Here is a 16107-nt window from a genome sequence, read left to right on the forward strand (position 1 = left end):
CGTCAATAGAATGGAATTGAGAGGACGAGTGCAGAAGTCAAACGAAACGCTGTAGGATTTCGCTACTGAGGTCGAGTGACTAGTAATGTTGGCATATCCAAGAGAAACCCATACGTTGGTTGACCGCATGAAGATTGAGGCCTTCGTCGATGGTATGCGTGACCCTGAAATTAAATGTGCAACATATGCGTCACAAAAGGCTACGTTTGCAGAAATTGTGTCATTTGCTCTTGTGCAAGAAACGGCGAGAATAATTGCGAAACGCCTGATTTACGAGGTGCGTAAGTTTAAACCCGATTGCGAGGAATCGAAAACTGTTATCGAGTTGATGAAGGACGCAATTAAGCAGCCGATGGAAGAAATGAAACGGAAATCAAGTAAGCCTAAGATAAAATGCTTCAATTGTAACAAACCTGGACACTTTGCCCAAGAATGTAGAGCTAGACTTAAACGTTCCAGATGGACATCGCCACCTCCAACCCAGAGATGTAAAAGAGTGGCTGAAAATTCTTCGCAAGAGTCACCTTTAAAGCTAAAACGAGTTATTGCAGCAGGGCATGATCTGGCTTCCATGAATAATGGCCCCACAATCTCCGTAGCCATAGTTCAACAGGAAAACGCCAACTTAACTACATCCGGTTACATCAATGGCGTAAGGCGCATCTAAACGTTGGATACGGGCGCATCATTAGGACAGATTTGGTAAAAGGAAGAATATCCCCGTTAAATGAAGTGAGACTCCGTACGGCCATGGGGGATCCCGCAACCGTCAAGGGAAAACTTGTTATGGAATTGACTATCGCCAATAAAACTGTTAAATGAGTTTATAGTAGCCGAGATTGTGGACGAAGTTATAATTGACGCCGATTTTATGATTGCGTGCGGTATTAACCTGGATATGAAACATCGTGTGATGGTTCAACATCGAAATACCGCTAAATATGGGCTATGGTGAGGATGTCCCTATAAACTATCCAAAGGGAATACTTCGAAATGGCGAACCCATAAGGAAGGCGCCAATAAATGGGGATTGCGAAACAGGTAAAATGCGTCCTCATCCGCATCGCATGGTGGCAGGTTTTGCTTGTACTCTGGAAGGATATATCCAAAAAGTGGCGGGAAGCGGCCAGAAAGATCCTGCAATTTTATTGGGATGTGTATTACACACGGCTCAAGGAATACAATAAGATTACCAAAGCGGCTAAACGTGCCTCCGGGTAGCTTTTCTGCGAACAGGTCGATAGCGTTAATGACGCCGCCAAGATAACAAAGTTTCTCTCAAAAACTCATGTCCAAAACTGAAACTTTAGTAGACGACATGGGAGTGAAAGCAGAGACAATGGAAAACCCATTTTCCACAGGATGCGACGGGACTCGCGGAGACACCGGAATCTTGGAATAATGGTCTTGATCGCAGGTTTATAATTACTGAACTTTTGGTGGAGGAATCCTTGAGGAGCTTCAAACCATTTAAGACACACGGATCTGATGGAATATTTCCGGCGTTACTACAGAAGGAGGCGGACTATCTGGGGCCCCATCTGGCTAATATTTTCACAGCGTGCCTGGGACTTGCATCCAGCGAACTGCTCAAATACAAACAGCATGCCTATGATAGGATTCGAACCAGCTATGCAGAAGGGACAAAAGGGTCTTGTATATGGCATATGGCTGGACTAGACCCAGAGGTCTCAATGTTAATCCATAGAAGACTGAAATATGCCTGTTCACGAGGAAGACGAAGGTGGGTAAATTTAACGCAAAATGTTTCCTCAACAAAACGATTTCGATATCTGACAAGGTCAAATACTTAGGCTCACAGATGTTGGCCACCATGTAGACGGGCCGTAGGCTCGAAATGGGCCTGAATCCTAGGATAGTCCACTGGCTCTACAGAAGCGTGATTAGACCAATACTTACTTACGCCTCAGTAGTTTGGTGGACTGCTATGGAGAAAAAGTGCAACATAAGGACCATACAACAGGTTCAGAGAACATGTTGTCTTGGCATAAACGGAGCGTTGAGGACCACGTCCACTAGGGCACTGGAGAATATTCTAGATATCCGACCCATCGACATACAATTTAAGTGAGGCAGCCACTACGGCTATGAGACTTAAGGCGATGGGACAGTGAATTGAGGATGGGAGCAGTTCATGCCATCACGGTATAATCGAGGCGTCGATAGGAAACCTGGAAGGAAGGGAAGAGGTTTCCGATCGCATCGCATCAGTGCGGCAAGTGATAGCATGTTTAGGGTATGCGGGGAAGATAATAAGACGTTGGAGCATTTTCTTTGTCATTGACCGGCTTTCGCGTCCAACAGATACCGGTACATAGGTAGAGACACAATACCAGACATGAACCAACTTAGGGGAGTGGTATTGAAAATAATTAAGTATTTGGTAAATAGCAGGGAATTTTTTACTTAAAATTTTCTTTTTAGAGGTAACTTTATAGTTCTTAGGGCGCACAACCTAACCTAAATGGAGATAAAACGTAATGGATTGTATAAACTGCCAAAACGCCCTGTATAACCGATCAGACTTAGAGATAGTCAGCAACTTAATCTACTTCGGCACCGACGTAACCGACGTAACCGAAACAAATGACACCAGTTTTGAAATAAGGTGAAGAATAATACTGGCAAAAAGATGCTACTTTGGACTAAGTAAGCAGTTTAGAAACAAGGCCACCTCTCGACAGACGAAGATTACACTATACAAGAGACGTGTTGTTATATGGTTCTAAGGAATGGTACTTGTGAAAGAAGGCGAGCCAGTGCTTGGAGTGGTTGAGAGAAAGATTCTTCGTAAAATATATGGATATATGCGTTGATGGAGAATATAGGCGCCGTATGAACCACGAACTGTATGAGCTGTATGACGACAATAGCATAGTTACTCGTATCAAAATTCAACGGCTGCGTTGGCTAGGTCATGTTGTTAGAATGGATGAAGAAGCTCCCACAAAGAAGTCTTTTGAAGACAACAGCCCGATGGAAAGATCAAGTGGTGGGAGACACCTCGTAACTTGGTGTCAGAGATTATTAAATGAGTGCTGAAGATCGAGGCGCTTGGATCGCTATTCTTCGTTCGGCTAGTGGAACAAATGTTCATTGAATACTGGGAAAAAGCCTATTTAAAGAAATTCTAAAATGCGTTTCAAATATTCTATATGTACAAGTGAATTTCTATTAGATAAAAAAAAATTAATAGTTGTATTTCAAATAAAACGCACAACCCTGGGTTCTCAGGTATAGATAAGAAATAAAAATGTTTAAAACTTACCAATAAGTTTAATGTATTTAAATCTTTCGTTAAGTTGGAATTATCACCTTCCGCAAGTTTTGTGCTTAAATCATAGGTAGTAATATTTTCCCTCTTAACTTTCAACTTTGGTGTTTGTAACATAAGGTCACATTCCAAACTTCTATTAGATTTTTTACCATTAGTGTCATTGTTTTGCGCAACGTAATTTGTAGCATTTGTTAAGGCTGTATTCGATTTTATGTTTTTAAATCCAACATGAAAATCCGTATCGATATTTAAGTCTATATTGTAAACAAATTTAAAAACAAAAATAGTTAAAATATTTCCATATATTCGATAATGTCATTCTTACTTTGTTGGATATCAGTGGAGGGGAATTCTGCGAACTGTGATGTTACCTCGTTTCTAGTAGTTTCTGCTGCTCTTAAAAGTGGCGCGTTTGAAGGTTCATATTCAACAGTTGTTGATTCTCTGTATATATTGCTTTTGAAGTTGATGCTATTGTTCGAAATTGTATTTTGTGGAGCAGTGGTGGTTTTCTCAATATGTGTTTTTGGTGTACCTAGGTGTGTCGTCTGCGAAAGTTGAAAAGAATTCAAATTTTAATTAATGTATATATACATATATAGAAATATTATTAGTTTTCCAGATCTTAAAATTATTCAATTCGGCAAAGCTTAGCATATATGTATGTATGTATTGAGAATTTATGTCCTACATACCTTATTTTGTTAAAATGGGATCAGTTGTAGTACTTATTCCAGGAAACCTTTAAAAAATTTTTCGAAGAGATTAACTATTAGATAATAAGGAAAATGTTTTATTATCTGATTCTGCTGAATAACATCCACTTCTCAACGATATTCACTTTATATTTCTTTTGTTTTCAGACTTTTTTGCTATTAGATGAGATGATTACAAATGAACAAGCCTTTGTGTTATCAAAATAATTTCAAGTTTTCGAATATTGAATATGATCCAATTATGATGGTTAATCTCTTCAAAAATACTTTAAAGATTTCTTGAATGGCCACTTTATTTAATTTTCGTTAATATAGACCATGGACAGATGCATTAAACGTTACAAAAATCAATTTCGTGCCTACAAATTGCATTTCCAAACGATTATTAAAATTTAACATTTAGCGAGCGCTTTTTGTCAACACAAAGGCCAATTGCAAATAATCATCCAACTAATACGGAAATATGATATGAAACTTCATATGACTAGAAACAAATTTAAAGTATTTTAAATGCAAAATATACATTTGTTCACATATATCTTCTAAGAATCTCCGAATATCCGTTAGTGCACAAAAACCAAAACGAAAAATAAATTAAAATCTGTATTGTTATTGAAATTATCCCGATCTCTTTTAAATGTTTTGGTTTTGGATTTTCACAATTAAATAAAATCAAAACATGCGTAATTACAGTAAAAACCATTTAGATATTTAGGTTATATCGATCAATTTATTTGCAAAAAGCGCTTTACATTACATTTTTCTTAAATTAAAAAAAAAAAATTATATATATATATATACATATGTATATATATTTATATATATTTAAAAGAACAGTAAACAAAAATCAAATTTGTAATTAAACTAAGATTAGACATAAATGGTGCAATTTGTAATCAAATGGATTTCTTTTTTTAACTTATACAGGAAAATATAAAAAGTAAACCTTTTGTCGTTAAAATTTTCACAACACAACATATCTTAGTAAGTTGTAGGTGATTGGGGAATATGGAAGTCGTATGAAATGAAAGAAAAACTTAGTTTAACTTAGTACAGCAAACATACTTCTGACGCTTAAAAGTGAAGTCTCTGGAACTATGCCAATGGTATCATCTTATATCATTCTATAAATTATCATAGGCCTCAGATATAAATAATTGCATATATATCTGTATGTATTAATATATATAAACTATTGGAACAGATTTACTTAAATATGACGATTCTTAATTAGTAAATAATAAAATTATTAACAATTATAGGTATTTACATGTGACGGACACAAACGTTTATATTATTAATATTTTTATTATGTGAAATTTATGAAAAAATTAAATCATTTACCCAAATCGAAATAAATATAAATACTGAAAATGTATATAACTAATTAATAAATGTATATATTGTATATACATATATGATTTTAAACTAATAACTAACAACTACTCACTTGCTGCGTTTGATGTACTGGTGTCAGCGGTGGTGGCTGACCACTGGTGTTTGACGGCTGTACCGCCAAATAGATCTTTGTTGGTCCAAGCACACCTTGTTTACCACTTGATTCTTGTGCTATGTGCAAAGAAATTGAAGTAAAATTTTTAAATTAGTATAATACGCGTCAACCTGTATAATTTTCTAGTAATTATTTCATTTAATTATTTATAATGCAATTTAAAGCCTAGCGTGGTCGATTAACAAATACAATATTCAGCAATTATAAAAGCTATTTATTTAAAGATGGAAAAAAATCATCTCTCTCGTTCGTTTTTTCCATATTCGTTGTTGTTGTTGCTGTTGTAGCATTTTATTGTGTTCGTTGTCTACCCTGTTTATTTCCAGATCCAGCTCGCTGATTCTGGGATCAGCGGGGTCCATAGCACGAATCTCATCACGCTCATCTGCGAGTACCACTGCTTGCGCCGGGAAATTGGGCCGAACTTGGTATATTCGACCGGCTGGTATAAAGCGAGCGGCTGCTGCGTTAATGATGATTCGGAATTTCCTCTCGCCCACAAGCACATCAGAGGGGGGTGGCAGTTCACTGAAGCGGCGATTGGTATACTCTCTGAAGCCAGCCCAATCGGCCTTTTAATGATTGATAAACGTCCGGCGCTCAGAGGTTATGAAGTCGAGTGGTCGGTCGATGGTGAGAAATATGGAGAGGTGGTTTGACCCCAAAGAGATGACGGCTTACCAGGATACGTCACTCAGGAGATCAGGGCATGCAATGGAAATGTCTGGCGAGCTGCTGCACCTCCTCGTAATCCTAGTGGGGGCATCCTTATCCAGCGTGTAAAACGTGGAGCCAATCTGCTCCGCCAAAGCTTTGCCACGATGGTCGTTACCAAGGGGAAAATGCCGTGAATTGTGATGCGCATTAAAGTCCCCTAGAACCAGACGATTATGGCCAGATAGTAACCCACTTATGTCGGGGTTGTAAGCCTGGCCATTAATCGGGACACAGCTACCAACTGGCGGTATGTACACGTTGTATAGCTCTATCTCGGCAGTACCGGACCTGACTGCTATCCCCATGTAATCCATGTAGGGGTCACTAGCGCCATGCGTAGGCGAGATAGGTCTATATTGCATGGAATGGTGGATTACGAAGGCCAATCCCCCACCTCCATTCCACCATGACAACTGTGCAAGCTGCAGGTGTTGGTCAGCTTTGTCTCGTGGATCGCTGCGACCATATATCTGTCCGATTCATGAAATCCACAATCTCATCGATCTTGCCAAGGAGACCGTTGCAGTTTAGTTGCAAAAATGATACATTTTCCGGCACTGGCATGGCAATATTTGGGCTTGGATTCTGCCGTTGCGTATATTGCCGTACGGGAGAAGTCAAGGGTTAACATAGTCCGACGACGAGGACGCAGAAGGCGACGACGACGAAATTTGTGACCTACTGCTGGCTATGTTCACACAGCACCTTGCGACATATCCAGTATGACTATACTCCTATAGTGAAGTGAGGCCAGAGTAAGATCGGAAATGTGCTCCATGCACCGGTTACACCTCACCGACACCTACCGATGATGCGAGGCGGTTCTGGCAAACCGCACAGAACCAGGGTCCGGGATTCTTTTGCAATCTCGGCACGGACCAGAAGCGTGCGGAGAAGGCACCCCGGGATGTGCCTCTCCCATGACGAAAAAAGACGAACACGTACACTGAGGCGGCAGCCCTTGCCGATGAGGGTCAATCCGATGCGTACAATCGGCTGCCATGTTGTAGCAGTGTTGTATACTGAGGCGGCAGCTCTTGGCGATGAAGGAATCCATCAGGTAAATCCGATGTGTACAACCGGCTGCCATAGGATTGAACTGCATTTTAGTGGCATAGCAGTCCGAAGAGGTCTCTGGTAAGACCTTGTAGCCAGCCCAAATGCGGCACCATATTATGCCGCCTAATCTTTTAAAAGGAGTTTTATTTGGATTTTCTATTCTAAAAGCCATTGGTCTAACCTGGGCATAATTCCACTCACGGCACGGTATACCTTTGTAGGGTTTTAGATGTGACAATGTGTTCGGAAAGTCTGATCGATAAGGTTCAGAATTGGAGGGTCTCCATGGAGCATTCCTTCTCTGACCATCCCGACATCAAGTTTAGAATAGCACGGCCAGCGCCGAATCCGATAAGCTTCCGGAATAAGTTGAAAAGCAACTGGACAAAATTCGAAAGGCTACTCAGAAGATTTGAGCAAGATAATTTAGATTGTCCAAGCATAGAAGACATTGACGAAATTGTTAACAGGATTACGACTGCACTGGTGGGGTCCTCCGAAAATAGTTGTCCTCTTCGAGAAAGGAAATCAGCCCAAAAATCCCCTGGATGACAGGAGAAATGCGCAATATTGGGAAAGACGTCCGCAGATTTTAAAACAGAGCACGGATGTGTATTACACGCTGCTCAAGGAATAGAATAAGATTACCAGAGCGGCAAAACGTGCCTCCTAGAAGCTTTTCTGCGAATAGGTCCATAGTTTTAATGACGTCGCCAAAATGAAAAATTTTCTCTTAAAAAACCATGGCAGCCGGTTGTACGCACCGGATTGACCCGATGGAATCCTCATCGGCAAGGGCTGCCGCCTCAGTTTACGTGTTCATCTTTTTTCGTCATAGGAGTGGCACATCCCGGAGTGCATTCTCCGCACGCTTCTGGTCCGTGTCGGGATTGAAAAGAACCCCGGACCCTGGTTCTGTTCCGTTTGCCAGAACCGCCTTCATCATCGGTCGGTGTCGGTGAGGTGTAACCGCTGCATGGAGTGGGTACATTTCCGTTCTTGCTCTGGCCTAACTTCACTACGGGAATATAGTCATACTGGCTATGTCGCAAGATGCTGTGCGAACATAGCCAGCAGTGGGTCACAAGCGTCGTCATCGTCGCCTTCGGCATCCTCGTCGTCGGACTATGTGACCCCCTCGACCTCTCCCGTACGGCAATTTACGCAACGGCAGCATCCTAGCCCTACTATTGCCAGGCCAGTGCCGGGAAGAGTATCGTTCTTGCAGTTAAACTGCAACGAATTGCGTGGCAAGATCGATGAGATCGTGGACTTTATGAGTCGGAAAAGCATATTGGTCGCAGCGATCTAGGAGACAAAGCTGACCAACACCTGCAGCTTGCACAGTTGTCACGGTTACAATGTGCTACGTAAGGATCGCTCAAGGAATGGAGGTGGGGGATTGGCCTTCGTTATACACCATTCCGTGCAGTATAGACCTATCTCGCCTGCGCTTGACGCTAGTGACCCCTATATGGAATGTATGGGGGTAGCAGTCAGGTCTGGTACTGCCGAGATAGAGATATACAGCGTGTATATACCGCCGGTTGGTAGCTGTGTCCCGATTAATGGCCAGGCATACAACCTCGACATAAGTGGGTTGCTATCTGGCCATAATCGCCAGGTTCTAGGGGATTTTAATGCGCATCACACGTCAAGGCATTCTCCCCTAGGTAACGACCAGCGTGGCATAGCTTTGGCAGAGCAGATAGATAGCTCCACGTTTTGCACGGTGAATGAGGATGCCCCCACTAGGATTACGAGGAGGTGCAGCAGCTCGCCAGACATCTCAATTGCATCCCCTGATCTCCTGAGTGACGTATCCTGGCAAGCCGTCATCTCTTTGGGGTCAGACCACCTCCCCATAATTCTCACCATCGACCGACCACCCGACTTCATAACCTCTGAGCGCCGGACGTTTATCAATTATAAGAAGGCCGATTGGGCTGGCTTCAGAGAGCATACCAATCGCCGCTTCAGTAAACTGCCACCCACCTCTGATGTGCTTGTGGGCGAGAGGAAATTCCGAGACATCATTAACGCAGCAGCCGCTCGCTTTATACCAGCCGGTCGAATACCCCAAGTGCGACCCAATTTTCCGGCGCAAGCAGTGGTACTCGCAGACGAGCGTGATGGGATTCGTGCTATGGATCCCGCTAACCCCAGAATCAGCGAGCTGAATCTGGAAATAAACAGGGTAGTCAACGAACATAAGCGGAATTTGTGGCTGAAACATCATGGCATCAGGCCCCCCACCCATTGATGACATCTGCGATAGGTTGAACGTCTACCTCAACGAGCTTGCCTCATATTTCGCTGCAAGAAATCAGAAGATATCCGCCACCAAATCTTCAGCCACACTGTTCACTACAAATACGCGTGAGGTGAATACTGAGCTGACTGTGATGGTCGATGGAGAAATGATTCCGTCCATCAAGTGTCCCAAAATACTTGGCGTCACATTTGACAGCTTTTACACATTCTCCTTACATGCCACAGCAATCTGCAATAAAGTCAAAAGTAGAAACAAGGTCCTCAAGTCACTTGCTGGCAGCACTTGGGGTGCAGACAAAGAAACCTTGTGGACCACGTACAAAGCAATTGGGCCGTCTGTGGTAAGTTATGCAGCGCCAGTGTGGTCTCGTCAGCTTTGTGACACGCAGTGGAATAATATTCAGATCTGTCAGAATGCCGCCCTCCGAACTGCGACGGGCTGTCTACTCAGTTCTCATGTGGACCACCTCCATCAGGAGACAAAGATCCTACCAGTGCGAAGACATAACTGCATGCTGTCTAAGCAATACCTTTTGGGCTGTTATCGCAGAAACCACCATCATCATCTTGTGGATAGATACCCACCGCCCAGAAGCCTTAAGGTAGATCTACACGATCTAGAGCGTGAGGTTCAGCGCTGCAAGAGAGAACCTCTAGATCAAGCGGCATATCAAGCGGGTCTGAACAACATTCATGCAGACACGGTAGCAGACGCGGTAAATGGCTACCGGGTGAATGTAGTCCTTGGCGAACGACCGCCACCCATCATTGTACCCGAAGAAATCGACCTCCCCCGGCAAACCAGAGTGGTTCTGCCTCAGTTACGTTCCGGCAGATGCAGCCGCCTCAATTCCCACAGAGCTTGGATTGATGCCGACGTGCAAGATGTATGTCCCGGTTTTAACCAGGGACCGCACGATACACGTCACCTATTTAACTGCCCGGCCAGACCCACTCGACTCAGACCCAGATCCCAGTGGACGCACCCCATCTTAGTCGCAGAGTTCCTGGGTCTTGACACTCAACAGAATCAAGCAGACGAAAGATAGAACTACAACAACAACAACAACATAAACCTGACTTATGATCTCATAAAATCGGAATTTAGTTATAAAGGGTGATTTTTTAAGAGTTATAGGAAAGTTATAAAAATTCTAAAAAATGCATGAAATCTTTATTTGAATCGGTAGTACCATCCATATAATTTTATGTTTGAAGATTATTTCTTGCAAATGTTGAGCGTGACTGCGCCTCATATGGTCCATCCGCTTAGTCCAATATTGGCATACACTTTCCAACATTTTGGCCCGTATCTCACGAATTGAAGCATTTAATGTTGTCTTCCAAATCATAAATTGAAGCGGACCTGTCTGTATGGACATGAGCTTTCACATAGCCCCACGAATAATAGTTTAAAGGCATTAAATCGCATGATCTAGGCGGCCAATTGACACTTTCGGCCAATTGACACTTTCCAACATTTTGGCCCGTATCTCACGAATTGAAGCATTTAATGTTGTCTTCCAAATCATAAATTGAAGCGGACCTGTCTGTATGGACATGAGCTTTAACATAGCCCCACGAATAATAGTTTAAAGGCATTAAATCGCATGATCTAGGCGGCCAATTGACCGGTTCCAAACGTGAAATAAAATGCTCACTGAACTCGCCTCCCAATATCTTTTTGTTACGTGTGCTGTGTGGCATGTGGCACCGTCTTGTTGAAACCACATGTCATGCAAGTCAAGCTCTTGCATTTTGGGAAACAAGTTGGATATCATCTTACGATAGCGCTCACCATTCACAGTTTCGTTACGACTCACTTCATCTTTGAAGAAGTACGGTCCAATGATGCCACCAACTCATAAACCGCACCAAACTGTGACTTTTTCTGGTTGCATTGGTAGCTCTTGCAATGCTTCTGGCTGATCTTTACTCCAAAATTCTGCTTATTTACGTACCCAATGAGCCAAAAATGAGTTTCGTCATAAAATGGAAGAAGCGTCATAAAATAGCAGAGCACGCATTTTGATAATATTCAATAATTTGCAAGCGTTGTTTGTTTTTAAATTAAATTATAGACCAAATTTAAGATGTTTGACTGTGAAGCAAAACACGAAACGATCTCCCGACATAAAGTATTGGCAACCAACCAATTCCGATGAAATTAGAAACAGTGAATTCTGGTAGACCCCTACACCTTTTTGTTGAATGTTGTTTAGAAAGGACCATATTTGGATACAGCTGCCATATAGACCAAATCGAATGAAAAATTCTCCATTTATAGACTCAATACACTAAATTGGCAGCTATGTCCATATATGGTATGGTGGTGGTTATTTAAATATGGTCCACATTCAACAAATAGGTGTAGGGGTCTACCAAAATGCTTCTTTTATAGGCTCAATACATTACATCGGGAGATCGGTCTATATGGCAACTACATTTAAAGACGCCCCGATCTGGACCTCCTTCATCAAATAGTGTAGCGGTCTACCAAAACACACTGTGCCAAATTTGCCAAATCGAAATCGGATGAAAAATGCTCCTTTTATGGGCTCAACACTCTATATCGGGAGATCGGTCTATATGGCAGCTATGTCAAAATATGGTCCAATCTGCACAACATTCAACGAAAAGATGTAGGGATCTACCAGAACTCCCTGTGTCAAATTTCATCAAAATCGGATGAAAAATACTCCTTTTATAGGCACGATACACTTTATTGGGAGATTGGTCTATATGGCAGCTATGTCCAAATATAGTCCGATCTGGATCACAATTCACAGGAATGGGTAGGGGTCTATATGGTAGCAATGTCCAAATATGGTCCGATCTGGATCACACTTCACAGGAATGGGTAGGGGTCTACCAGAACTCACTGTGCCAAACTTCTTCGAAATCGGATAAAAAATTACCAATTTATTGCCTTAAGACTTGAAGTCTGGAGATCGGTCTACATAACGGCTATATATAACAAAATTCCGATTTTCTTAGATCAGAAAGTCAGTTTTATATCAAAGAGTAAGAAATTAAAAAAAAAATGGTACAAAATGTTTTCAGTTACCATACTATCTGAAATTTTATAAATACCCAAAAAATGTTTTTATTGTTTAAATATTCACGCATTGTGTATTTACCCGTCGAATCCCATCTCTACCCATGTCCAAACTGAAACGTTAGTTTACGACATGGGAGTGAGACCAGATACAACGGAGGACATGTTTGATTAAAACGCATTTTCTCCAGGTACGATGGGACTCACGGAGACACCGGAATCTTCGAATAATGAGGTTGATTGAAGGTTTATCATTACGGAATTTTATAGTAAAGGAAGCCTTGAGAAGCTTCAAACCTTTCAAGTCACCCGGACCTGATGTAATATTTCCGGCGTTACTACAGAAGGATGCCGACTATCTGAAGGCCTGACAGAAGGCAAAGTCGGTATTTATACCCAAGGCCAACAAGGCAAGTGATTCTACATCAAGGCCTACAAATCTATGTAAGTCTCGTCCTTTGTACTCAAAACCATGGAACGAATTGTGGATACCATGATAAGGAGTAGGACATACAGCGAAATACTCAAATACAAACAGCATATCTTTACCAAGGAAAGGTAGGTTGAGACTACCCTGCACGAGGTTCTGCATAAACTAGAAGGATCCTTCTATGCCAAGAAGTACACATTGGCGGTATACATTGACATCAAGGGGCCTTTAAACAATGTGCGAACCAACACATTGATCCAATCCTTAGGCCAGTACCGGGTGGACAGGCTCATTAGAGACTGGATAAACTATAAAGAACAAGTTGATAAATTGTGTGTTCCATGACATATATATAAGGCACAAAGGCCGACGAGGCACGCCACCACCATAGAAAAACCGATTACGGATGCCGACTGAGGAGGGATAGAATAGGATAGGAAACTTAATTGGAAGTGTCACATTCAGGAGCGTACTGAGAAGGCTCACGGATGTTCGAAATGGGGCCTGAACCGAGAATAGTTCACTGGCTCTGCAGGAGCGTGATTAGACTAATACTTCGATGGATAAAAAGTGCAACGTAAGGATAATGCAGCAGGTTCAGAAAACATGTTGCCTTTGCATAAGCGGAGAAATGAGTACCACGCCCACTAGGGCACTGGAGACTCTTCTGGATATCCGACTCACTGCGGCTATGAAACTTAAGACGATGGGAGAATGGATAGAGAATACGAGCAGGTCATACCATCGCGGTATAATAGAGGCAACGATGGGAAATGTGGAAGGAATGAAACAGGTCTCCGGTCGGGTACCTGAGACGACACTTGAGGTCGAGTGGGTGTCATAACTGCGGTACAGTCTTGGATTGACGGAACTTTGGTATTGCCATCTGTAAGATTATGCTACTCAGATGGACCAAAGCTAGAGGACATCTAGAACCCAGAATCTGGGTTCTGACCATAATACAATCCTGCACGCGGAGATCCGAGTGATCACGGAATGCGTGAGGTGGTGTGGAGGACGTGGAGTGTAAACAAGCGCCTTCTCTGAGGAGGGCACGATCCCCATCGTTTGGGTGCCGGGCCATAGTGGAGTAAAGGGGGACGAAAAAGCAGTCGAATTGGCAAAGAAGGCCAGAGGACTGCAGTCAACAAATTTGGTTAACCCGAAGCTTTTCGGGTCGACGCAGTAAGGCGCGTGGGCTACGAGCGCGCATGTAACACTGTGTAACACTGTAGGACAACGAAAAGATGTTGTTGTTGTTGTTGTAGCAGTGTGTTGTACACTGAGGTGGCAGCCCTTGCCGATGAAGGAATCCATCGTGTCATTCCGGAACGTACAATCGGCTGCCATGGGATTGGCAGACGAAAATATTATGAAACATTGGAGCATTTCCTATGCCATTATGAGAGCTTATCCAAACCTGAACCGATTTTTATAAAATTGAGATATGTGAAGATATTTAAGAAAATAATAGTTCCCAAATTTTGTGAAGATCGAAAGTTGTAGCTAATACGGCCTTATAAACGATTGTGACCAGGGACAACACGACACAAGTCACCTGTTTAACTGTCCAGCCAAACCAACTTGTCTCAGATCCAGATCCCTCTGGACGCATCCCATTTTAGTTGCAGAGTTCCTGGATCTGGATACTTGTAGAATCAAGCAGACGAAAGATATATTGCTACAACAACAACGGCCTTATAAGTCTAAATCCGGCGATACATATACATATATGGGAGCTATATCTAAATCCGATCCGAGGTTGTCCCATAGGTAAAAGACCACATCATACCAAATTTTGTGCATATCTGTTAAAAATTGGCGCAATATCAGGCGATATATATTTATAGGAGCTATACCTAAATCTGAACCGTTTGTCAACAAAATTTATAGATTTTATCCCTAAAGTTATATATATGCAAATTTCGTGATGATTGGATAAAAAATGCAACCTGTTCCCTGAGTACATAACTTGGACAGACAGAGGCGGATTCGGACATGGTTAGTTCCAGACGGACATGGTTAGTTCGAACTAGGAAGTCATTCTGAATCGATCAGTACACAATTAACTGCCAAAGTAGTGGTTCTTGGTGTAACTTGTGTTTTATAATCAAGAAGTGCCATAAAAATGTTTACTTTGTTAAATATAAGACATAAAATCCTCTAATGGATCGCAAAAAGTGCACTCTTTTCAATTTTGGACGCCATTGCGGCACGTGTTATCGTTAACTGATCGCCATAAAATTTCGTATTACACTTATTGGTATCAAAAACACGTACAAAGCAGTTATGCAGCCCCGAGTGGTCTAGTCAGCTATGTGACACGCAGTGGAATAATATTCAGATCTGTCAGAATGCCGCTCTTCGAACTGTGACGTGCTGTCTCTTCAGTTCTCACGTGGACCACCTCCATCAGGAGACAAAGATCCAATCCGAACGAAGACTATAGGTGAATAGCTATCGAGTGTAAGTGGTCAATCGAGGACGACCGCTAACCTTTGCACCTGAAGAAATTAACCTCCCTCGGCGACACAGAGTAGTTCTGCCTCAATTACGATCAGACAGATGCCGACTCAAGGATGATTGATGCCGATGTGCTGTATGTGTGGCCCTATTGGGACGTGGGATCACACAACCTACCTCCTTAACTGCCACTCGACTCGGACAAAGATCCCTCTGGATCGGGTTATTTAACAGAACAGAACAACAACACCAATATTAACAATATATATCTTATTATGTTATAATATTGTGGTTTTATTGATATGTGAGAAGTTTGCCCCTGTTCCTTAGTGGAATGTTCATGGGCAAAATTTGCATTTGCATTGTGGTTTATAATCTGACTCGAGGTCATAACGGCATTGTTTCTTGCTTTTTTAATTATCTTTATTTCTGCCAATATTTCCAGAAATCTTGGATTCTCATCTTTAGAGCGAGATCTTTACAAAAATACAGAAAAAAACAAATAATAAACACATATTTGAATTGAAAATATTGGACTTGTTCATCAAACTGCTTTTTGACAACTAAAGACAGCTGCCT

General features: G+C 42.0%; 1 protein-coding gene across 6 annotated transcripts in view; it reads right to left on the bottom strand.

The window, feature by feature from the left end:
- The window catches only part of LOC106092088 (nucleosome-remodeling factor subunit NURF301), a 94229-nt gene that overhangs the window by 43700 nt on the left and 34422 nt on the right, over positions 1 to 16107 (bottom strand). For 4 of the 6 annotated variants that reach the window (XR_009396629.1, XM_013258841.2, XM_059361074.1 and 1 more), the window contains exons 9-11: positions 5465 to 5583; positions 3624 to 3846; positions 3290 to 3552 (exon numbers count right to left, since the gene is read on the bottom strand). Coding sequence is in view for 5 of the 6 variants with exons in the window: in XM_013258841.2 (XP_013114295.2) it covers positions 3290 to 3552; positions 3624 to 3846; positions 5465 to 5583 (605 nt within the window). In the remaining variant the exon portion in view is untranslated. Of the gene's footprint in view, positions 1 to 3289; positions 3553 to 3623; positions 3847 to 3993; positions 4041 to 4858; positions 5382 to 5464; positions 5584 to 16107 lie in introns of those variants that run through there. The other 2 variants (XM_013258844.2, XM_059361083.1) reach the window with 2 other exon arrangements.

Source organism: Stomoxys calcitrans, chromosome 1 (assembly GCF_963082655.1).
Source record: "Stomoxys calcitrans chromosome 1, idStoCalc2.1, whole genome shotgun sequence".
Taxonomy (NCBI): domain Eukaryota; kingdom Metazoa; phylum Arthropoda; class Insecta; order Diptera; family Muscidae; genus Stomoxys; species Stomoxys calcitrans.